The sequence below is a fragment of the Elephas maximus genome, chromosome 3 (genome assembly GCF_024166365.1).
Source record: "Elephas maximus indicus isolate mEleMax1 chromosome 3, mEleMax1 primary haplotype, whole genome shotgun sequence".
Taxonomy (NCBI): Eukaryota; Metazoa; Chordata; class Mammalia; order Proboscidea; family Elephantidae; genus Elephas; species Elephas maximus.
The window spans coordinates 182,454,326-182,480,178 of NC_064821.1; the positions used below are offsets into that span (position 1 = coordinate 182,454,326).

Sequence of the window (25,853 nt, forward strand, 5' to 3'; positions counted from 1 at the left end):
AACAACAATCAAAAAAAAGCCGGAGTGGCAATATTAATTTTTGACAAAATAGACTTTAAAGTAAAATCCACCACAAAGGATAAGGAACGACACTATATAATGATTAAAGGGACAATATACCGGGAGGATATAACCATATTAAATATTTATGCATCCAATGACAGAGCTTCAAGATACATAAAACAAACTCTAACAGTATTGAAAAGTGAGATGGACAGCTCCACAATAAAAGTAGAAGACTTCCACACACCACTTTTGGTGAAGGCTAGAACATCCAGAAAGAAGCTCAATAAAAACACAGAAGATCTAAATTGCACAATCAACCAACGTGGCCTCATAGACATATACAGAACATTCCATCCAAAAGCAGCCAAGTATACCTTCTTTTCCAGTGCACATGGAACTTCTCTAGAATAGACCACATATTAGGTCATAAAGCAAGCCTTAACAGAATCCAAAACATTGAAATATTACAAAGCATCTTCTCTGACCATAAAGCCTTAAAGCAGAAACCAATAACAGGAAAAGCAGGGAAAAGAAATCAAACACTTGGAAATTGAACAACACCTTGTTCAAAAATGACTGGGTTACAGAACAAATTAAGGATGGAATAAAGTAATTCATAGAATCCAGTGAGAATGAAAACACTTCCTATCAGAACCTTTGGGACACAGCTAAAAACGTGCCTAGAGATCAATTTATAGCAATAAATACATACATCCAAAAAGAAGAAAGGGCCAAAATCAAAGAATTATCCCTACAATATGAACAAATAGAAAGAGAATAACAAAAGAAATCCTCAGGCACCAGAAGAAAGCAAATAATAAAAATTACAGCAGAATTAAATGAAATAGAGAATAGAAAAACCATTGAAAGAGTTAACAAGACCAAAAGATGGTTTGTTGAAAAAATTAACAAAATCAATAACATTGGCCAAACTGACAAAAGAAGAGGAAGCAAAGAACCCGAATAAGAAACGAGACGGGTGATACCATAACAGACCCAAATGAAATTAAAAGGCTCATACCAGATTACTATGAAAAATTGTACTCTAACAAATTTGAAAACCTAGAAGAAATGGACGAATTTCTAGAAACACACCACCTACCTAAACTAACACAAACAGAGGTAGAACAACTAAATAAACCCATAACAAAAGAAGAGATTGAAAAGGTAGTTAAAAAAACTCCCAACAAAAAAAAGTGCCTGGCCCTGATGGCTTCACTGGAGAATTCTACCACTATTACTACTAAGATTATTTCAGAGCATAGAAAAGGATGGAATACTCCCAAACTCATTCTATGAAGCCAGCATATCCTTGATACCAAAACCAGGTAACAAAAACCAAAAAACCAAACTGGCTGCCGTTGAGTTGATTCGGACTCATAGAAACCCTACAGGACAGAGTAGAACCGCCCCATAGGGTTTCCAAGGAGCACGTGGTGGATTCGACCTGCTGACCTTTTGATTCACAGCTGTAGCTTTTAACCACTGTGCCACCAGGGTTTCCAAACCATGTAAAGACACCACAAAAAAAGAAAATTACAGACCTATATCTCTCATGAACTTAGATGCAAAACTCCTCAACAAAATTCTAGCAAATAGAATTCAACAACATATCAAAATTAATTCACTATGACCATGGGGGTTCATATCAGGTATGCAGGGATGGTTCAACATTAGAAAAACAATTAATGTGACTTATCATATAAATAAGACAAAAGACAAGAACCGCATGATCTTATTAATAGATCCAGAAGAGGCATTTGACAAAGTCCGACACCCATTCATGATAAAAACTCTCAGCAAAATAGGAATAGAAGTGACATTCCTGAACATAATAAAGGGCACTTATTCAAGCCAACAGCCAACATCACCCTAAATGGAGAGAGCCTGAAAGCATTCCCCTTGAGATAGGGAACCAGACAAGGATGCCCTTTATCACCACTCTTATTCAACATTCTGCCGGAGGTACAAGTCAGAGCAATTAGGCTAGATAAAGAAATAAAGGGCATCCAGATTGGTAAGGAAGAAGTAAAAGTATCTTTATTTACAGACGACATGTTTTATACACAGAAAACCCCAAAGGATCCTCAAGAAAATGGCTGAAACTAATACAAGAGTTCAGCAAAGTATCACGATACAAGATAAACATACAAAAATCAGTTGGATTCCTCTACACCAACAAAGAGAACGTCGAAGAGGAAATCACCAAATCAATACCCTTTACAATAGTCCCCAGGAAGACAAAATATTTAGGAATAAATCTAACCAGAGACATAAAAAACCTGTACAAAGAAAACTATAAGACACTACTGCAAGAAACCAAAAAAGACCTACATAAGTGGAAAAATATACTTTGCTCATGGATAGGAAAACGTAACATTGTAAAAATGTGTATTCTACCCAAAGTGATCTAAAGATACAATGCAATTCCAATCCAAATTCCAATGACATTTTTTAATGAGATAGAGAAACAAATCACCAACTTCATATGGAAGGGAAAGTGGCACTACAGAACAAAGTGGGAGGCCACACACTACCTGATTTTAGAACATATTATACCACCACAGTAGTCAAAACAGCCAGGTACTGGTACAACTACAGATACAGGATTGAGAAACTAGACGTAGATCCATCCACATACGAGCAGCCAATATTTGACAAAGGCCCAAATCTGTTAAATGGGGAAAAGACAGTCTCTTTAACAAATGGTGCTGGCGTAACTAGATATCCATCTGCAAAAAAATGAAACAAGACCCATACCTCACACTATACACAAAAACTAACTCGAAATGGATCAGAGACCTAAATACAAAATCTAAAACGATAAAGATCACAGAAGAAAAAATAGGGACAATGCTAGGAGCCTTAATACGTTGTATAAACAGTATATGAAACATTACTAACAATGCAGAAACAGCAGAAGAGAAACTAGATAACTGGGAACTCCTAAAAATCAAACACGTTTATCCAAAGACTTCACCAAAAGAGTGAGATTACTTACAGACTGGGAAAAAAAATTTGACTACAATTCCAATCAGCATCTGATCTCTAAAATCTATATGATCCTGCAAGAACTCAACAACAAAAAGACAAATAACTCAGTTGAAAAAATGGGCAAAGGATATGAACAGGCACTTTACCAAAGAAGACATTCAGTCAGCTAACAGATACATGAGGAAATGCTCATGATCATTAGCCATTAGACAAATGCATATTAAAATGCATATCAAAAATACAATACCATTTCACTCCAACAAGGCTGGCATTAATCCAAAAAGCACAAAATAAATGTCAGAGAGGTTGTGGAGAGACTGGAACACTTCTACACTACTGGTGGGAATGTACAATGGTACAACCACTTTGGAAATTGATTTGGTGCTTCCTTAAAAAGCAAGAAATAGAAGTACTATACGATCCAGCAACCGCACTCCTTGGAATACATCCTAGAGAAATAAAAGCCTTCACACGAACAGATTTATGCACACCCATGTTCGCTGCAGCACTGTTTTACAACAGCAAAAAGATGGAAGCAACCAAGGTGCCCATCAATGGACGAATGGATAAATAAATTATGGTATATTCACTAGATAGTAGACAAGAACTATTTTAGGTGAAGGGAAAGACAAGACACAATACAGGATAGGTCAGCACAACTGGACTAATCTGAAAGCAAAGAAGTTTCCTGAACACAACCAAACACCTCGAAGGCCAACGTAGCAGGGGTGGAGGTCTGGGGACCGTGGTTTCAGGGGACATCTAGGTCAACTGGCGTAACAAAATGTAATTAGAAAACATTCCACATCCCACTTTGGTGGGTGGCATCTGGGGTCTTAAATGCTAGCAAGTGCCCATCTAAGATGCATCAGTTGCTCTCAACCCACCTGGAGCAAAGCAGAATGAAGAGCGCCAAAGACACAAGGTAATTATGAGCCCAAGCGCCAGAAAGGGCCACTTAAACCAGAGACTACATCAGCCTGAGACCAGAACTAGATGGAGCCCAGTTACAACTGATGACTGTCCTGACAGGGAACACAACAGAGAATCCCTGTTGGAGCAAGAGAACAGTGGGATGCAGACTTCAAATTCTCATAAAAACACCAGACTTAATGGTCTGACTGAGACTAGAAGGGCCCTGGAGGTCATGGTCCCCGGACCTTCTGTTAGCCCAAGACTGGAACCATTCCAAAAGCCGACTCTTCAGACAGGGATTCGACTGGGCTGTAAAACAGAAAATGATACTGGTGAGGAGTGAGTTTCTTGGCTCACATAGACACATGAGACTATGTGGGTAGCTCCTGTCTGGAGGCGAGATGAGAAGGCAGAGAGGGACAGGAGCTGGCTGAACGAACACGGGGAATACGGTGTAGAGAGGAGGAGTGTGCTGTCTCATTAGGGGGAGAGCAACTAGTAGTACATAGCAAGGTGTATATAAGTTTTTGGAGGAGAGACTGACTTGATTTGTAAATCGTGACTTAAAGCACACACCCACATAAAAAAACCCAGAAAGATCCTCAGTGAGATGGAGAGACACAATGGTTCCAACTATGGCCTCAAGGATTGTGGGAGGGCGCAGGACTGGGCAGTGTTTTGTTCTGTTGTACTTGGGGTCGCTATGAGTTGGAATCGACTTGACAGAACCTAACAACAACATCATTACGTAACTGTGAATCCACTGAAAATCATGGCCCAACCAAGCGGACACATAAACTTAACCATCACAAATTTCATTCGCCTTATTTGCATAGTCCTACCAAATCATTGTGTGGGCTTCACAAAGATTACGGCTTGAAGGGTCATATTAATTAATTCAGTGCACCGCAATGACAGACCATGTGGTCTGGGATTTCATCTTTTCCCAGCAGTTGATAATAGATTGCAGAGAAGTGAGAACTGGTATTTGATTTTTTTTTTTCTGCTCACACTCTATACACAAAAATTAACTGAAAATGGATCAAGGACATAAATGCAAGAGTTAAAACTATAAAATGCTTAGAAGAAACATAGGTTTAAATCTTCATGACCTTGGATTATGCAATGGCTTCTGAGTTACGGTACCAAAAGCACAAACAACTAAGAAAAAAAATTGATAAGCTGTTCTTCAATTTAATTAAAATAAAAACTTTGTACTTCAGAGGATACTATGAAGAAAGTGCAAAAAGAAGCCACAGAATAGGAGAAATTTTTTAGGACAATCTATTTGATAAAGGTCTTCTTCCAGTTGGAGTCCAGTTAACTCTGACTCGTGGTGACCCCATGCGCATCAGAGTAGAACTCTGCTCCACAGGGTTTTCAATGGCTGATTTTCCAGAAGTAGATTGCCAGGTCTTTCTTCCCAGGTGTCTCTTGGGCCAAATGACCCAACTACAAAATATGCAAATGATTTTAATAGACATTCCTCCAAAGAAGATATACAAATGGCCTAGAAGCACATGACAAGGTGACCAATATCTTTATCACAATTCAAATCAAACCTACAAAAAAATACTATTTCATACCCACTGTTGTCGGTAGCTGCCAACTCTGACTCACCGTCGACTCAAGGCGACCTTATACAGCAGAAAGAGATGCTGTCACTACATATTATTAAAACCGTCAAACAAACCTGTGGCTGCCAAGTGGATCCTGACTCATAGCGACTCTATAGGACAGAGTAGAACCGCCCCATATAGTTTCCAAAGAGCACCTGGTGGATACGAACTGCCGACCTTTTGGTTAGCAGCTATAGCACTTAACCACTACACCACCAGGGTTTCCTCCCGCTATTATACCAACCAAACCCGAACCATTTGCAGTGGAGTCGATTCCTACTCATAGTGCCCCTATAGGACAGAGTAGAACTGCCCCATAGTTTCCAAGGAGCGCTTGGTGGATTCAAACTGCGAACCTTGCAGCTGTAGCACTTAACCACTAAGCCACCTGGGTTTCCCCCCTTATTATATTGCTTATAAAATAAGAAAGCCCCCCAAAAATTAAGTTCTTTTGACAATTCCAGGTTTTCTCATAAAGGAAAGGAATGATTTAAATTTTTTGCTTACAGTAGTTGTGGGTGTGTGTAAAATATACCAAAAGACAAAAATAAAACTGTGTGCTTGGGTATTTCGAGCCCTGGTGGCGCAGTGGTCAACAGAACAAAAGCGATCCTACGTACAAGAGAAGATATGTTGCTTGGTCCTGTGCCATCCGCAGTAGTAGGTACGTTTGAGTCCATGTGAAGCCACTGTTGTCAATTCACCTCGCTGAGGGTCTTCCCTTTTTTTGCTGACCCTCTAGTTTTCTGAATTACCAAGCATGACGTCCTCCTCCAGGGATTAAAAAGATTATCGTTGGTGCATATGTACTTACACACCAGTACCTTCTCCAGCTTTGTCCCCTGAAATTAATCTTGGGCTGTCCTTCTCCCCACTTCTGCCCGCCCACATTCTCCCTTGCCTCCCGGGGTCCCGCGTTATCTCAGGCCCCGCCCCCGCGCCCTGATTGGCTGTTTGGTGGGAGGCTCTTTCCTTCGCTCCCTTTAGGTCGCGGTGCGGCGGGGTCTCTGCCAATCAGGGGGTAGTTTATTTCCGGAGAAAGATGGCTGCAGCACGAGTACTGAGAACATGGAACTGGAATGCCAGGCGGCTGGTAAGGAGGTTCGGGCAGATCTGAGATCGGGAAGGAATGGTTTATCCGGAGTCATCCGGGCGGGGTGTGTTACCTTCTCGTCATCTCGCTGCCCTGAGTGCTGCGCCTCACCAAGGGCAGAGGTGACGGAGAGGTGGAGGGATATTTGCAAAAAGAAGGGGCGGGGAGACGATCGCTCCGAAGAGCCACTCCTTCCCCTTAACCCGCGCGCTTCTGCCGACCCGGTGACCCTCCTGCTTCATCTGCATTTCGAGACCCCGCTAGCATTTCGCCCACCAGCCATTCACTGAGCACCTTCTAGGGGAGGGGCATTTTGAAAGGATCTGGGAATAAAGGGCTGTATGTTCATTAAGCATTTATTGAGCACCCATATGTGTCAGACACTGGTGATATGACACCTACCCTGGGGGAATTTACAGTCTGGAGGAAGAGACCGAACAAGCAAAGAAAAACGCCATGGGTCCTTGCCTCCGAGGAGCTGAGAGGCTCAAGCTTCACTCTTTTGGCCTGTACTTTCTCTCCTATGTCCGCATTCCCTATTATTCCAACCCATTTATCACTAGTTCTACAAAACACACCCCTGTCTCCTCTTCGACTCCCCACTTCTACACACACGATTTTGTTACCGACTACTGACCATCACTGAAATCATGCTCTTTCCTCCTATTTGCACAGCGGTTTCTTTGTAAGTAAGCTTTCTCTAGACCTTCTTAAAGTAGTCGCCCCCTGATCTTACAAAATCTTTCAAGAGCCTGCTGTGTACCAGGTACTGTGCTAGGCACTGGACATACAATATGAATGAGACACCATCCCTCCCCTCTGAGAGCTTACAGCCCTGTGGTTCGGACAGTAGAGATTGTCAGAGATACATATTAACACAGCATGAGAAGTGCTATGAAGAGACATATAGCAGGAGACACGTACAATGGACCTGGGGGTAAGAGAAGTGTTCCCAGAGGATGCTGTATAACTTGACACTTGCCAAGGATGAATAGGAGGTAACTAGGAGAAGAGGGCCCTTCTGAGTCGCCCTAGTAGTATTGGCTTCTCTTTTGAGAGTTCTCTGTCCTTGGCTTCTGTGACACCAACTTACCAGTATTTTTCTTTCAACATCTTTGGCCACTTATTCTGAATCCCCTCCACTTTTCCTGCCCAGCTTTTAAATATTGGTCTTTCTAAGGGCTTTGACTTTGGCCCTCTGCACTTTTCATACTTCCTGGGTGATCTCATCCATACTTCTTTGGCTTCAGTTACCATCTGTATGCTTATTTGGGTTATTTGTTTCCTTTCCTGTATTTCTTTAGTCAGTCTGGCTAATGGTTTATCAATTTTGTTAATTTTTTCAAAGAATCAGCTTTTGGCTTTGTTAATTCTTTCAACTGTTTTTCTGTTCTCTAATTCATTTAGTTCAGCTCTAATTTTTATTACTTGTTTTCTTCTGGTGCCTGATGGATTTTTATGTTGCTAACTTTCTCTTTGTTCAAGTTGTAGGGACGGTTCTCTGATTTTGGCTCTTTCTTCTTTTTGTATGTGCGCATCTATCGATATAAATTGACCTCTGAACACTGCTTTTGCTGTGTCCCAGAGGTTTTGATAGGAAGTGTTTTCATTCTCGTTGCATTCTATGAATTTCTTTATCCCCGCCTTAATATCTTCTATAACTCAGTCTTTTTTCAGCAGGGTATTGTTCAGTTTCCAAGTATTTGATTTCTTTTCCCTAATTTTTCTGTTATTGATTTCCACTTTTATGGCCTTGTGGTCTGAGAAGATGCTTTGTAATATTTCGATGTTTTGGATTCTGCAAAGGTTTGTTTTATGACCTAATACGTGGTCTATTCTGGAGAATGTTCCATGTGCGCTAGGAAAAAAAGTATACTTTGCAGCAGTTGGGTGGAGTGTTCTGTATAAGTCTATGAGGTCAAGTTGGTTGATTGTAGCAATTAGGTCTTCCATGTCTCTGTTGAGCTTCTTACTGGAAGTCCTGTCCTTCTCCGAAAGTGGTGTGTTGAAGTCTCCTACTGTAATTGTGGAGGTGTCTATCTCACTTTTCAGTTCTATTAAAGTTTGTTTTATGTATCTTGCAGCCCTGTCATTGGGTGCGTAAATATTTAATATGGTTATATCTTCCTGGTCAATTGTCCCTTTTATCATTATGTAGTGTCCTTCTTTATCCTTTGTGGTGGATTTAACTTTAAAGTCTATTTTGTCAGAAATTAATATCGCTACTTCTGCTCTTTTTTGCTTGTTGTTTGCTTGATATATTTTTTTCCATCCTTTGAGTTTTAGTTTGTTTGTGTCTCTAAGTCTAAGGTGTGTCTCTTGTAGGCAGCATATAGACGGATCGTGTTTCTTTATCCAGTCTGAGACTCTCTGTCTCTTTGTTGGTGCATTTAGTCCATTTACATTCAGCGTAATTATAGATAAGTATGTGTTTAGTGCTGTCATTTTGATGCCTTTTTATGTGTGTTGTTGACAATTTCATTTTTCCACTTTTTTGTGCTGAGATGTTTTTCTTTGTAAATTGTATGTTCCTCATTTTCATAGTATTTGACTTTATGTTTGATGAGTTGTTATGTTTTTCTTGGTTTTTATTTTGAGTTATGAAGTTGTTATACCTCTTTGTGGTTACCTTAATATTTACCCCTATTTTTCTAAGTAAAAACCTAACTTGTATTGTCCTATATCGCCTTGTTTCCCTCTCCATATGGCAGTTCTGTGCCTCCTGTATTTAGTCCCTCTTTTTGATTATTGTGATCTTTTACATATTGACTTTAATGATTCCCTGTTTTGAGCATTTTTTTCTTTTTAAAATTAATCTTAATTTGTTTTTGTGATTTCCCCATTTGAGTTGATATCAGGATGTTCTGTTCTGTGACCTTGTGTTGTGCTGGTATCTGATATTATTAATTTTCTGACCAAACAATTTCCTTTAGTATTTCTTGTAGCTTTGGTTTGGTTTTTGCAAATTCTCTAAGCTTGTGTTTATCTGTAAATGTTTTAATTTCACCTTCATATTTGAGAGAGAGTTTTGCTGGATATATGATCCTTGGCTGGCAGTTTTTCTCCTTCAGGGCTCCATATATGTCATCCCATTGCCTTCTTGACTGCATGGTTTCTGCTGAGTAGTCTGAACTTATTATTGATTGTCCTTTGTAGGAGACCTTTCTTTTATCCCTGGCTGGTTTTAAAATTTTCTGTTTATCTTTGGTTTTGGCAAGTTTGATGATAATATGTCTTGGTGATTTTCTTTTTGGATCAATGTTAAATGGGGTTCGATGAGCATCTTGGACAGGCATCCTTTCATCCTTTATGATGTCAGGGAAGTTGTCTGCCAACAGATCTTTAACTATTCTCTCTGTATTTTCTGTTATCCCTCCCTGTTCTGGGACTGCAATCACATGCGAGTTGTTATTCTTCATAAAGTCCCACATGATTCTTAGGGTTTCTTCATTTTTTTTTAATTCTTTTATCTGATTTTTTTTCAGCTATATTGGTGTCAATTCTCTACTCCTCCAGATCCCCCACCCTGCATTCCAGTTGCTCGAGTGTGCCCCTCTGACTTCCTATTGAGTTGTCTAATTCTGTAATTTTACTGTTAATCTTTTGGGTTTCTGAATGCTGTCTCTGAATGAATTCTTGCAGCTTATTAATTTTTCCACTATGTTCTTGAATCATCTTTTTGAGTTCTTCAACTGCTTTATCAGTGTGTTCCTTGGCTTTTTCTGTAGGTTGCCTTATTTCATTTCTGCGGTCATCCCTGATGTCTTGAAGCATTCTGTAAATTAGTTTTTTATATTCTGCGTCTGGCAAATCCAGGATTGTATCTTCATTTGGGAAAGATTTTGATTCTTTAGTTTGGGGAGTTGTGGAAGCAATCATGGTCTGCTTCTTTATGTGGTTTGATATCAACTGCTGTGTCCGAGCCATCTCTAAAATATTGTATTGATTTATTTTATATTTCCTCACTGAGTCTTATCTTGTTTTGTTTTCTTTCAATATGCATAGATGGGCTACTAGATTGCGCTGTCTTGATTGTTGTAGCCCTTGAATCACTTATGTCCTATTATCAGCTGGTTTGGGCTGTTACCACATATATAAGCATAAGAGTCCATTCACTATTCTTGAGTAGAATCTGATTTTGGGTCATCAGGTGTGTGGTGCAAACTGTCACCTATCCACTTAGAGAAGTAGTGGTGATAGTTGTGTGCACCAGATTCTACAGCAGCAGGGTTTCACACTCCAGGGGGGTCAGGTTGCTGACAGGCTTCCCCCAAGTGACAGTGAGGTATGTGTGTCTCTATTCCTAAAGCACTTTGGTGGGTGGGCTCTGCAGCTGTACCTTAGGCCCCCAATGCAAGTACCTCTACCGGTTGGTAGGTTTCACCCTCCTTAGACCCCTAAGGCAGGAGGCTAGGTGGTCTGGGGAGAGCTTCAGCCCTCAGTTCCCTGTTGTGGGTCATTGAGGACTCTGTTGAATACGCAGAGATATCAGACCTCGGAAACCTGTCTTTCCAGTAATCCGCTAAAATAGTTACAGTTAGATCCGTATCAGAATTGCCTTTGCATTATAATAGCCACCTTGTTCCCTGTAGGGATGAAAGCCCAAGATTGTGGATCACTTATGTTTGGCTGGAGCTGGTTCTGTGTTTTTAGTCCAATTAGGGAAGGATTTTTGGTCCCTGGGTTTTTTGTAGCTGCTTCTCTCAGGCCTGGAGAATGGGTTAGGCAAAGACCAAAAAAAAAAAAAAAGAAAGAAAAGCCGCAGCTCACTTCACTGTCTGGCTCAGGAAATTCCAATGTTAATGAAGCTGCCTGGGAAGGGGAGGGGAGGGATCAGATAAATAGGAGAGAACAGCACCCCAGAATATAGACAAAGTTACTTATCTTGCTTGGGATGACTGTTTTATCTGAGATTCCCGACGGGCATGTTGACTATGTGCTTTGGCTGGGTAGAGATTGCCCCGAGGGTCAGGCCCGCGTCCTGTGCTTGTGCTATGTGAGAAGCCGTGGTCAGTTCCTCCGCTCCCAGTCCAAAGCCCAGTGCCAAGGTTCCGCAGCTGGGACACCGCACTCCAGGCTCCAAAACCAGTCGCTGCCTCCCGGCGACTTCTCCTCCTGTCAGCCGCGTCGCTGCGCTGCCTGTGTGCACTGGCTAGGCTTCCCCTGAGGTCACTTCTGGGGGCTAGGGCTGCGTCCCGTGTTTGTGCCGTCTCAGGATGCCGTGCTCAGCTCCCCTGCACCCAGTCTAAAGCCCGGCGCCAAGGTTTCCTGACTGGGACGCTGGCTCCAGTCTCCGAAAACAGTCGCTGCATCCCCGTGGTTGCTCGTTCTCAGTCTCTGTCACTCAGGTCAACTCTTTAGATCTGTGTTTGATGGTCAGCGTTCATAGATTGTCATGTATGTGATCGATTCACTTGTTTTTCCAAGTCTTTGTTGCAAGAGGGATCCGAGGTAGCTTCCACCTAGTCAGCCATCTTGGCCTCCACCATCTGTATGCTGATGATTCCTGAAGTTCCCCAGTCTTCACCCAGCTCTACTCCGGACCCATATAGCCATCTTACTACCTCCTGGAAATCTCCAATTACATGTTTGTTGGGTATATTTTCAACAGCAAATAGTGAAAATCCAACTAATACGATAAATATCAGTACATACAAAGCAGCCCGAAGTTAGATGGCAGCTGACGTTCATTTAGAAGCTCATTCATTTTCAGGGTGGTGATTTTAGCCTTTGCCCTAGGGTCTGAAGAAGGCTGCTATAACTTATTTGTGTTCAAGCTGGGAAGGGAGGAAGGAGTTGTACTAGTCAGACGCTGACTACAGCTGTGTCTCATGGCTATTGCTAGCTTGGAAAAACTGGTCTTTAGCCATCTCACAGAATCTGCCATATGCCTCAAAGGTATATTAGACTCGATAGGCCCCAGAACCAAGGCTTCAGAACTAACTCTCAAAACTCTAGACTCCAGAACTAACTTCAAACCTGTTTCGCCTCTTTTGTTGTTTCTAGTCTGTAAATCTCTCTATGATCTAATCACTTTTCTGTGCCCCTCACTGCAGGGATCTTGGGCCTGGTCAATATCATCTCTCACTTCCTAATTGGACTTTCTGTCACCAGTCTTGTCCTTCTCCAACCCATTCTTCATAGTGTATCCAGGATGGTCTTAAAAAGTAACCAAACCCAAACGAAACCCAGTGCCGTCGAGTCGATTCCGACTCATAGCGACCCTATAGGACAGAGTAGAACTGCCCCGTAGAGTTTCTGAGGAGCGCAAGGTGGGTTTGAACTGCCGACCCTTTGGCTAGCAGCTGTAGCACTTAACCACTACGCCACCAGGGTTTCCTTATAAGGCACATATTTAATAACGTCAGCTCCTGAAAACTGCCCCTAGCATAATATCCAAAATCCAAATGACTCATAAGGCAGTTTATGATCTGGACCTTTCCTGTCTCTCAGGCTTCATTTCTTGCTACAACTCATCCATTTCAACTTCCTGCTCTGACACCTCCTCCACTCTTACCCCACGCTACGCCAGAGCTGATTGAACAACTTTAGTTAATTGAAAATATACTGTGGGCCATTTGACTCTAGACCTCTGTGCATGTATTTCCTCTGCTTTAAAGATTCTTGCCTTAGTCCCTATGGTGTTATCGGCAACTCACCTCTCTCATTGGATTTCTACTACTTCGGGTCTTACTTCAATGTAACTTTCTCCAGGTAGGTGCCCTTTCTTTGTGTTCCCTTTTTGTTTTTAGATGCCATCAAGTCTATTTTGACTCATAGTGACCCCATGTAACAGAATAGAACTGCCCCATAGGGTTTTCTAGGCTGCTATCTTATAGTAGCAGTTTGCCGGGTCTTTGTTCCACGGAACTACTGGGTGGGTACAAGCTTCCAACCTTTTCGGTAATAGCTGAATGCTTAACCGTTGTTCCCCATTACAGCACTGTGTTATAATTGCCTGTTTACTTGTTTGTCTCTGTCATTGGACTGTATATTCCATAAGGAAATAAACTTTGTCTATTTTATTTTCTATATAATCCTCAGTGCCTGGCACATAAAAACCAAAAAAACCAAACCCAATGCCGTTGAGTCGATTCTGACTCATAGCGACCCTATAGATAGAGGTGCTCAATAAATATTTGAACAACTCAGTTAAAAAGTCTTTTTTTTTTTAATTGTTCTTTAAGTGAGAGTTTACAAATCAGGTCAGTCTTTCATAAAAAACTTATACACACAAAATTATATATACAAAAACTTATATATACCTTGCTGTGTACTCCTATTTGCTCTCCCCCTAATGAGACAGCACGCTCCTTCTCTCCAACCTGTATTGTCTGTGTCCATTCAGCCAGCTCCTGTCCCCCTCTTCCTTCTCATCTTGCCTACAGACAGGAGCTGCCCACATACTCTCATGTGTCTACTTGAGCCAAGAAGCTCACTCCTCACCAGTATCGTTTTCTTATAGTCCAGTCCAATCCTTGTCCGAAGAGTTGGCTTTGGGAATGGTTCCAGTCTTGGGCTAACAGAAAGTCTGGGGACCATGACCTCCAGGGTCCTTCTAGTCTCAGTCAGACCATTAAGTCTGGTCTTTTTACTAGAATTTGAGGTCTGCATCCCACTGTTCTCCTGCTCCATCAGGGATTCTCTGTTGTGTTCCCTGTCAGGGCAGTTATCGGTTTTAGCTGGGCACCATCTAGTTCTTCTGGTTTCTGGCTGATGTAGTCTCTGTTTTATGGGGCCCTTTCTATCTCTTGGGCTCATAATTACCTTGTGTCTTTGGTGTTCTTCTTTCTCGTTTGCTCCAGGTGGGCTGAGAGCAATTGATGCATCTTAGATGGGCGCTTGCTAGCATTTAAGACCCCAGATGCCACTCACCAAAGTGGGATGCAGAATGTTTCCTTAATACATTTTATTATGCCACTTGGCCTAGATGTCCTCTGAAGCCATGGTCCCCAGACCACCACCTCTGCTACTGTGGCCTTTGAAGTGTTCGGTTGTTTTCAGGAAACTTCTTTGCTTTTGGTTTGGTCCAGTTGTGCTGACCTCTCCTGTATTGTGTGTTGTTTTTCCCTTCACCTAAAATAGTTCTTGTCTATCATCTGTTTAGTGAATACCCTTTCCCTCCCTCGCTTCCCACCCTTGTTACCATCAAAGAATATTTTCTTCTGTGTTTAAACTATTTCTTGAATTCTTATAATAGTAGTCTCATACAATATTTGTCCTTTTGTAACTGCCTAATTTCACTCAGCATAATGCCTTCCAGATTTCTCTGTGTTACGAAATGTTTCATGGATTCATCGTTGTTATTTATCGTTGCATAGTATTCCATCATGTGAATATACCATAATTTATTTATCCATTCATCTGTTAATGGGCACCCTGGTTGCTTCCATCTTTTTGCTGTTGTAAACAGTGCTGCAGTGAACATGGGTGTGCATATATCTGTTCGTGTGAAGGCTCTTATTTCTCTAGGATATATTCCAAGGAGTGGGATTGCTGGATTGTATGGTAGTTCTATTTCTAGCTTTTTAAGGAAGCGCCAAACCAATTTCCAAAATGGTTGTACCATTTTACATTCCCATCAGCAGTGTGTAAGTGTTCCAGTGTCTCCACAACCTCTCCAACATTTATTATTTTGTGTTTTTTGGATTAATGCCAGCCTTGTTGGAGTGAAATGGTATCTCTTTGTAGTTTTGATTTGCATTTCTCTGATGGCTGATGATTGTGAGCATTTCCTCATGTATCTGTTAGCTACCTGAATGTCTTCTTTGGTGAAGTGTCTGTTTATATCCTTTGTCCATTTTTGAATTGCGTTATTTGTCTTTTTGTTGTTCAGTTTTTGCAGTATCATGTAGATTTCAGAGATTAGATGCTGATTGGAATTGTCATAGCCAAAATTTTTTTTCCCAGTATATAGGTAATCTTTCTCCTCTTTTGGTGAAGTCTTTGGATGAGCATAGGTGTTTGATTTTTAGGAGTTCCTAGTTATCTAGTTTCTCTTCTGCTGTTTGTACATTGTTAGTAATGTTTTGTATTCTGCTTTTGCCATGTATTAGGGCTCCTAGCATTGTCCCTATTTTTTCTTCCATGTTCTTTATTGTTTTAGATTTGATATTTAGATCTCTGATCCATTTTGAGTTAGTTTTTGTGCATAGTGTGAGGTATGGGTCTTGTTTCATTTGTTTTGCAGATGGATATCCAGTTACGCCAGCGCCATTTGTTAAAGAGACTGTCTTTTCTCCATTTAACAGACTTTGGGCCTTTGTCAAATATATCAGCTGCTCATGTGTGGGTGGATTTATGTCTGGATTCTCAATTCTGTTCCATTTGTCTATGTATCTGTTGTTGTACCAGTACCAGGCTGTTTTGACTACTGTGGCAGTATGATAGGTTCTAAAGTCAGGTAGCGTGAGGCCTCCCACTTTTTTCTTCTTTTTCAGTAATGCTTTACTTCTCTGGGGCCTCTTTTAAAAAATAGTCTTTATTTGATCTGTTATAAAAAGTTATAAGCAACAAGAGGTCTCTTATCTAAGTACAGGTAGCCCCAGACTTACAGTGGTGTTCTGTTCTGATGACTCTATAGTAAATTAGTTCGGATATAAGTTGAATACCTCATTTTTTTTTTAGCTTTCATATTATTGCCTTTTATTGTCAGTATGTTTGTAAATCTGATCTTTATTTTTTTGGGGGGTTGGCATGAGAATAATAACATCAGCAAATTTGCTGCAACATTGTATGTAACACATGTTACTAATGATAAGATACACAGAAAAAAAAACAGGTCATAAGTGTGGCTCATTGTAACTCAAATACATCATAAGTCAGGGACTCCTGTAAATTATTAAGATAGTATTTTTATGTTGTTATTTACATTCCTCTGGGAGTCCCTGGGTGGTGCAAAGGGCTGAGTGCTTGACTACTAACTAGAAGGTTGGTGGTTAGAATCCGCTAAGAGGTGCCTTGGAAGAAAGGCCTAGGGGTCTGCCTCAGAAACGTCACAGCCTTGCACAGCCTATGCAGTACAGCTCTGCTCTGCAACAGTTGGGATCACCATGAGTCAGAATCGACTCAAAAGCTACTGGTTTGGCTTTTTGGTTTAGGGCCCCAGGATTTGACCCCTGATTGATTTATCCTGTCATATTGAACTTTTCTGTTGTGTCCCTCTTCCTGCAGTAGCGTTTGAGTTCTTTTGATTTCTTGAACAGAAATACTTAAGAACCAATCATCATAACTTCCTTGTCACTGTTGCCCTGTATTCTGGCTTTAGCCTAGATAATTTCATATTGTTTGTATTATGGTAAGGGTTGTACTGCCTTTAGGACAGACTTGAAGTTCAACATATAAAATATAAAAGATCATTTATGAAATTTTTTACTCTTTTGTTTTTTCATCTCTAGATTTGTGTTCGTTATTTTCAAACATATGGTAGCATTCATGTTTTGAAGCCAAAATATGTGTGTTTCATCGGTCATCCTTCATTCAAGTATAGTCATCCACATCGGTTGCTGAAAACAACTGCTGGTAAGTGTAATTTCAAAATGGCATATGTAAAATAATGTTGTATTTTATCTTATTAAGTACTTTTTTTTTAGTAATGGATTTAAGAGTCAGGGAAGGAAGCTAGCTCTTTATTTTTACCCTTTTCCCTGCATCTATTCATTTTCATTTTGCATGCTTTCTTTTCCTCACCCCTTTCCCACATACTTTCCCTTAATAATCCTTGTATTTTTGTAATATTGTGGATGGGTTGTCTTGGGCCATCTTTTTTTACTCATCTAAGTGCAGTAGTCAGTATTGAGATAGTTTTCTCAGTCAAGATAAATTGTTTGTTGACTTAATAAAAGCATTTTCGTGTCCCTGTACTCATTTGTTTCATACAGTATTGTTTATTGGCCGAGGCACTTGATCTGTCATATTAAGATAGTGGGATGAAACCAACCTATTATTGCTGTTGTTAGGTGCTGTCAAGTTGGTTCTGACTCACAGCAACCCTATGCACATCAGAGTGAAACAGTGCCCTTTTCTGCACCATCCTCAAAATCCTGGATGTGTTTGAGCCCATTGTTGTAGCGACTGTGTCAGTCCATGTCATTGAAGGTCTTCTGCTTTTTTTGCTGACCCTCTACTTTACCAAGCATGATATCTTTGTCCAGGGATAGGTCCCTCCTGATAGCGTGTCCAAAGTGCATAAGATGAAATCTTGCCATTTCTTTCTGGCTGTACTTCTTTCCATACACGTTTGTTCGTTCTTTTGGCAGTCCATGGTGTGTTCAATATTCTTCACCTACACCATAATTCAAGGGCATCAATTCTTCCTTGGTTTTCCTTATTTGTTGTCCAGCTTTCTCATGCATATGAGGCGATTGAGAATATCATGGCTTGGGTCAGGCACACCTTAGTCCTTAAAGTGATATCTTTGCCTTTAACACTTTGAAGAGCTCTTTTGCAGCAGATTTGCCCAATGTGATTCGTTGTTTGATTTCTTGACTGCTGCTTCCAGTGGTGTTGATGGTGAATTCAAAGTAAAACCCTTGACAACGTCGATCTTTTCTCCATTTATCATGATGTTGCTTATTGGTTCAGTTGTGAGGATTTTTGTTTTTTTTATGTTGAGGTGTAATCTGTACTGAAGGCTGTAATCTTTGATCTCCATCAGTAAGTGCTTTAAGTCTTCTTCACTTTGAGCAAGCAAGGTTGTATCATCTGCATATCGCAGGTTGGTATTGAATCTTCCTCCAATCCTGATGGCACATTGTTCTTTATATAGTCCACCTTCTCGAATTATTTGCTCAGCATACAGATTGAATAAATATGGTGAAAGGATATAACCAAGACATACACCTTTCCTGGTTTTAAACGATGCAGTATCCCCTTTTTCTGTTAGAATGACTACTGCTTGGTCTGTGTACAGGCTACTCATGAGCACAATTAAGTGTTCTGGAATTTCTGTTCTTTGGAATGTTGTCCATAATTTGTTATGATCCATACAGTCGAATGTCTTTGCATAGTTAATAAAACACAGCTGAACATTTTTCTGGTATTCTCTTGCTTTCAGCCAAGATCCATCTGACATCAGCAATGATATCCCTCATTCCATACCCTCTTATAAATCTGGCTTGAATTTCTGGCAGTTCCCTGTTGATGTATTGTTGCAACTGCTTTTGAATTATCTTTAGCAAAATTAAGCTTGCATGTGATATTAATGGTATTACTCAATAATTTCCACATTTTATTAGATGACTTTTCTTCGGAACAGGCACAAATACGTATCTCTTCCAGTCAGTTGGCCAGGTAGCTGTCTTCCAAATTTCTTGGCATAAACAAGTGGATGCTTCTAGCACTGCATCCATTTGTTGAAACATCTCAATTGGTAGTCTGTCAATTCCTGGAGTCTGTTTCTCTCTAGTGCCTTCAGTGCAGCTTGGACTTCTTCCTTCAGTACCATCAGTTCTTGATCATATGCTACCTCCTGAAATGGCTGAGTGTCATTCAGTTCTTTTTGGTACTGTGACTCTTGTATTCCTTCCATCTTCTTTTGATGTTTCCTGCAGTGTTCAATTTTTTGCCCATAGAATCCTTCAATATTGCAGTTTGTGGTTTGAATTTTTTCTTCAGTTCTTTCAGCTTGAAAAATGCCAAGCATGTTCTTCCCTTTAGGTTTTCTAACTCCAGATCTTTGTACAATTTATTTAATACTTTACTGTGTCTTCTTGGGCCACCCTTGGAAATCTGTTCAGCTCTTTTACTTCATCATTTCTTCCATTTGCTTTAGCTACCCTGAATTCAAGAGCAAGTTTCAGAGTCTCTTCTGACATCCATTTTGGTCTTTTCTTTCTTTCCTGTCTTCTAATGACTTTGATTTATTTGTGTGTAATATCCTTGATGTCACCCTACAACTCATCTGATCTTCGGTCTTTAGTGTTCAGTGCATCAAATCTATTTTTGAGATAGTCTCTAAATTCAGGTGGGATATACTCAAGGTTATTACTTTGGCTTTCATGGACTTGTTTTAGTTTCCTTCAGCTTCAACTTAAACTTGCGTATGAGTGATTGATGGTATGTTCCACAGCCTGCCCCTGGTCTTGTTCTGACTGGCCCAACATTGTTTGTTGGGTGAGTTACTTGATCTGTTACCTTAAGGTTGTGATGAAACCAGCCTGAGGTGCTTCTAAATAGAAAGTCCCATGGCTTTTACCATTTAAGTACCTTTTCCCCAAATATTTAGGAACAGCTCTCTAGAAACCTGTTACTTGACAAGAGGCCATTGGCTTTGTCTAACCTCTGTAAAGACCTTCCCTGGTGGCATAGTGGTTAAGTGCTACAGCTACTAACAAAATAGTCAGCAGTTCAGGTCCACCAGCTGCTCCTTGGAACCTCTGTGGGGCAGTTCTACTCTGTCCTATAGGGTTGCTATGAGTTGCAATCAACTTGATGGTAACTCATTTGGTTTTTTGGTTTTTGTAAACAACTTGACACCTTAAGTATTAGATTTGGAAAGGGCACTAAAATTTTTTTTTCTGATGATCTGTTTGGAAATCTGACGACCTATTCAGAGCTATGATAAAGAATGTAGGACTTCTGTTATATCATTAAGCTTTTGATAGATACGTTATCTGTGCTTGTATTGAAAAAAAGCAGAATTGCTGTAAGGCCTCACCCTTGAGCTCTGTCTTCTACGCCTTTTATGTCATCCTCCACAACAACCTTTGTAAACCTTACCTTCACTACTTTTAGAAATTTCTATTTTTAAAAGTTGATCTTTTATTTTTACTTCCTAGAGATAATTGAGGGGAGAAATTCAGAAATTCCCAACTTCCTCCTCCATCCTCTAAACATTTATTATGAGTCTTGAGTTCTTGGCTGTGCTGATTCCAGGCTACTTGGGTTTCTGGTCTACTAATTACTAGCCATGTAACTTTGACAAGTTACTTAATTTCTGTGTAATCATCTGGATAATAAGAGTAATCATAGTATCTATGTCATTGGATTGTTGTGAGAATTCATTCAACAACAAATATTTGTTGATCACCTACTAGTATATGCCTAAGGACTGCTCTATTTGCTTGGGATGTATCAGTGAACAAAACAAAGATCCTTACACTTGAGTGGATTAAACAAATTAGAAGATGTGGAGAAGTACTTAGACAACACATATTTTCTCTGGCTACCCCTTATTCTTTTTTAAAGACTCCTTTTCCTCTACTTCTTTCTTAAAAATTTTTCTCCCATTTTTTCATAAGACCCCTAAAATTGAAATTTTTGATGGCTATACTTTGAAGAGGAAATCCTGGTGATGAAGTAGTTAAGAGCTATGGCGGCTAACCAAAAGGTTGGCGGTTTGAATCCACCAGGAGCTTCTTGGAAACTCTATGGGGCAGTTCTACTCTGTCCTGTAGGGTCACTGTGAGTCGGAATCAACTCAACGGCAATAGGGTTTTTTTAAATACTCTTGAGAATTATGCTATTTTTGTATCTGAACAATGGAATAATTTCTGCCTATGCTCAAGAACATTTTCTAATTTTATTTAAAAAAATTTTTTTATTGCACTTTAGACGAAGGTTTACGAAACAAACTAGTTTCTCGTAAACAGTCAGTACACACATTGTTCTATGACATTGGTTAACAACCCCACGACATATCAACCCTCTCCCTTCTCTACCTTGGGTTCACTATTGTCGGCTTTCCTGATCTCTCCTGCCTTCTAGTCCTTGCCCCTGGGGTGGTGTGCCCCTTTAGTCTCGTTTTGTTTTATGGGCCTGTCCAATATTTGGCATAAGGGTGAACTTCAGGAGTGACTTTGTTACTGAGCTGAAACGGTGTCCGGGGTCCATACTCTCAGGGTTTCTCCAGTCTCTATCAGGCCAGCAAGTCTGGTCTTTCTTTTTGAGTTACGGTTTTGTTCTACATTTTTCTCCAGCTCTGTCCAGGACCCTCTCTTCTGATCCTTGTTAGCGCAGTCAGTGGTGGTAGACGGGCACCATCTAGTTGTACTGGACTCAGTCTGGTGGAGGCTGTGGTAGATGTGATCCATTAGTCCTTTGCACTAATCCTTCCCTTGTACCTTTAGTTTTCTTTGTTCTTTCTTGCTCCAGAACGGGTGAGACCAGTGGAATATCCTAGATGGCCACCCACAGGCTTTTAAGACCGCAGGCGCTACTCACCAAAGTAGATTGTAGAACATTTTCTTTATAAACTATGTTATGCCAGTTGAGCTAGATGTTCCCCAAGACCATGGTACCCACAATCCTCAGCCCAGCAATTCGGTCCTTCAGGGAGTTTGGATGTGTCTATGGAGCTTCCATGTCCTTGCCTTATACAAGTTGTGCTGGCTTCCCCAGTATTGTGTATTGCCTTACCATTCACCCAAGTTACCACTTATCTATTGCTTATTTAGTGTTTTTCTGTCCCCACCCCTCTCCTCCCTCATAACCATCAAAGATTGTTTCTTGTTGTGTGTAAACCTTCTCATGAGTTTTTAAAGTAATGGTCTCATACAATATTTGTCCTTTTGTAATTGACTTATTTCGCTCAGCATAATGTCCTCCAGATTCATCCATGTTATGAGATGTTTCACAGATTCATCATTGTTCTTTATCGTTGCGTAATACTCAGTTGTCTGTGTGTACCACAGTTTGTTTATCCATTCATCTGTCGATGGGCATCTAGGTTTTTCCATCTTTTTGCCACTGTGAACAATGCTGCAATGAACATGGGCGTGCATGTGTCTATTCATGTGACGACTCTTATTTCTCTAGGATATATTCCTAGAAGTAGGATTGCTGGATCATATGATATTTCTATTTCTAGCTTTCTAAAGAAGCGCCATATCATTTTCCAAAATGGATATATCGTTTTGCATTCCCACCAGCAGTGCGTAAGAGTTCCGATCTCCCTGCAACCTCTCCAATATTTGTTATTTCCTGTTTTTTCAATTTGTGCCAGTGATACCTGGATGAGATGGTATCTCTTTGTGGTTTTGATTTACATTTCTCTAATGGTTAGTGATCTCGAGCATTTCCTCATGTGTCTATTGGCCGGTTGAATATCTTCTTTGGTGAAGTGTCTGTTTGTTTCCTTTGCCCTTTTTTAATTGGATTGTTTGTTTTTTCGTTGTGGAGGTGTTGGATTTTCTTGTAGATTTTAGAGATTAGACCTTTGTCTGATTTGCCATAGCCAGAAACTTTTTCCCAGTCTGTAGGTTCTCTTTTTATTCTTTTAGTGATCTTTTTTTTTTTAATAATTTTTATTGAGCTTTAAGTGAACATTTACAAATCAAGTCAGTCTGTCACATATAAGCTTATATACACCTTACTCCATACTCCCACTTACTCTCCCCCTAATGAGTCAGCCCTTCCAGTCTCTCCTTTCGTGACAATTTTGCCAGTTTCTAACCGTCTCTATCCTCCTATCTCCCCTCCAGACAGGAGATGCCAACAGAGTCTCAAGTGTCCACCTGATACAAGTAGCTCACGCTTCATCAGCATCTCTCTCCAACCCATTGTCCAGTCCCTTCCATGTCTGATGGGTTGTCTTCAGGAATGGTTCCTGTCCTGGGCCAACAACAGGTTTGGGGACCATGACTGCCGGGATTCCTCTAGTCTCAGTCAGACCATGAAGTATGGTCTTTTATGAGAGTTTGGGGTCTGCATCCCACTGCTCTCCTGCTCCCTCAGGGGTTCTCTGTTGTGCTCCCTGTCAGGGCAGTCATCGGTTGTGGCCGGGCACCATCTAGTTCTTCTGGTCTCAGGATGACGTAAGTCTCTGGTTCATGTGGCCCTTTCTGTCTCTTGGGCTCATAGTTATCGTGTGACCTCGGTGTTCTTCATTCTCCTTTGATCCAGGTGGGTTGAGACCAATTGATGCATCTTAGATGGCCGCTTGTTAGCATTTAAGACCCCAGACGCCACATTTCAAAGTGGGATGCAGAATGTTTTCACAATAGAATTATTTTGCCAATTGAGTTAGAAGTCACCTTAAGCCATAGTCCCCAAACCCCCACCCTTACTCCGCTGACCTTTGAAGCATTCAGTTTATCCCGGAAACTTCTTTGCTTTTGGTCCAGTCCAGTTGAGCTGACCTTGCTTGTATTGAGTATTGTCCTTCCCTTCACCTAAAGTAGTTCTTATCTACTAACTAATCAGTAAATAACCCTCTTCCACCCTCCCTCCCCCCCACTGTGTAACCACAAAAGTATGTGTTTTTCTCAGTTTATAGTGTTTCTCAAGATCTTATAATAGTGGTCTTATACAATATTTGTCCTTTTGCCTCTGACTAATTTCGCTCAGCATCATGCCTTCCAGGTTCCTCCATGTTAGGAAATGGTTCACAGGTTCGTCACTGTTCTTTATCAATGCATAGTATTCCCTTGTGTGAATATATCACAATTTATTTAACCATTCATCCGTTGATGGACACCTTGGTTGCTTCCAGCTTTTTGCTGTTGTAAACAGAGCTGCAATAAACATGGGTGTGCTTACATCTGTTTGTGTGAAGGCTCTTATTTCTCTAGGGTATATTCCGAGGAGTGGGATTTCTGGGTTGTATGGTAGTTCTATTTCTAACTTTTTAAGAAAACGCCAGATAGATTTCCAAAGTGGTTGTACCATTTTACATTCCCACCAGCAGTGTATAAGAGTTCCAATCTCTCCACAGCCTCTCCAACATTTATTATTTTGTGTTTTTTGGATTAATGCCAACCTTGTTGGAATGAGTTGGAATCTCATCATAGTTTTAATTTGCATTTCTCTAATGGCTAATGATCGAGAGCATTTTCTCATGTATCTGTTAGCTGCCTGAATATCTTCTTTAGTGAAGTGCGTGTTCATGTCCTTTGCCCACTTCTTGATTGGGTTGTTTGTCTTTTTGTGGTCGAGTTTTAACAGAATCATACAGATTTTAGAGATCAGGCGCTGGTTGGAGATGTCATAGCTGAAAATTGTTTCCCAGTCTGTAGGTGGTCTTTTTACTCTTTTGGTGAAGTCTTTAGATGAGCATAGGTGTTTGATTTTTAGGAGCTCCCAGTTATCTGGTTTCTCTTCATCATTTTTGGTAATGTTTTGTATTCTATTTATGCCTTGTATTAGGGCTCCTAAGGTTGTCCCTATTTTTTCTTCCATGATCTTTATCGTTTTAGTCTTTATGTTTAGGTCTTTGATCCACTTGGAGTTAGTTTTTGTGCATGGTGTGAGGTATAGGTCCTTTTTCATTTTTTTAAGAATGGATATCCAGTTATGCCAGCACCATTTGTTAAAAAGACTATCTTTTCCCCAATTAACTGACACTGGGCCTTTGTCAAGTATCAGCTGCTCATACATGGATGGATTTATATCTGGGTTCTCAATTCTGTTCCATTGGTCTATGTGCCCGTTGTTGTACCAGTACCAGGCTGTTTTGACTACTGTGGCTGTATAATAGGTTCTAAAATCAGGTAGAGTGAGGCCTCCCACTTTCTTCTTCTTTTTCAGTAATGCTTTACTTATCCGAGGCTTCTTCCCCTTCCATATGAAGTTGGTGATTTGTTTCTCCATCACATTAAAAAATGACGTTGGAATTTGGATCGGAAGTGCATTGTATGTATAAATGGCTTTTGGTAGAATAGACATTTTTACTATGTTAAGTCTTCCTATCCATGAGCAAGGTATGTTTTTCAACTTAAGTAGGTCCTTTTTAGTTTCTTGTAGTAGTACTTTGTAGTTTTCTTTATATAGGTCTTTTACATCTTTGGTTACGATTTATTCCTAAGTATTTTATCTTCTTGGGGGCTACTGTGAATGGTATTGATTTGGTTATTTCCTCTTCAATGTTCTTTTTGTTGATGTAGAGGAATCCAAGTGATTTTTGTATGTTTGTCTTATAACCTGAGACTCTGCCAAACTCTTCTATTAGTTTCAGTAGTTTTCTGGAGGATATCTTCAGGGTTTTCTGTGTGTAAGATCATGTCATCTGCAAATAGAGATAATTTTACTTCTTCTTGCCAATCTGGATGCCCTTTATTTCTTTGTCTAGCCTAATTGCTCTGGCTAGGACCTCTGGCACAATGTTGAATAAGAGCGGTGATAAAGGGCATCCTTGTCTGGTTCCCGTTCTCAAGGGAAATGGTTTCAGGCTCTCTCCATTTAGAGTGATGTTGGCTGTTGGCTTTGTATAGATACCCTTTATCATGTTGAGGAATTTTTCTTCAATTCCTATTTTGCTGAGAGTTTTTATCATAAACGGGTGTTGGACT

At 40.4% G+C, this 25,853-nt stretch overlaps 1 protein-coding gene across 2 annotated transcripts in view; it reads left to right on the forward strand.

Annotated features, from left to right (window-relative positions):
- Positions 1-6,520: 6,520 nt before the first annotated feature.
- Positions 6,521-25,853, forward strand: part of DBT (dihydrolipoamide branched chain transacylase E2) — a 94,553-nt gene continuing 75,220 nt past the window's right edge. For both annotated transcript variants that reach the window (XM_049880266.1, XM_049880265.1), the window contains exons 1-2: positions 6,521-6,627; positions 17,025-17,148. In XM_049880266.1, coding sequence (XP_049736223.1) covers positions 6,577-6,627; positions 17,025-17,148 — 175 coding nt within the window. In that variant the 5' untranslated portion in view covers positions 6,521-6,576. The remainder of the gene's footprint in view (positions 6,628-17,024; positions 17,149-25,853) is intronic.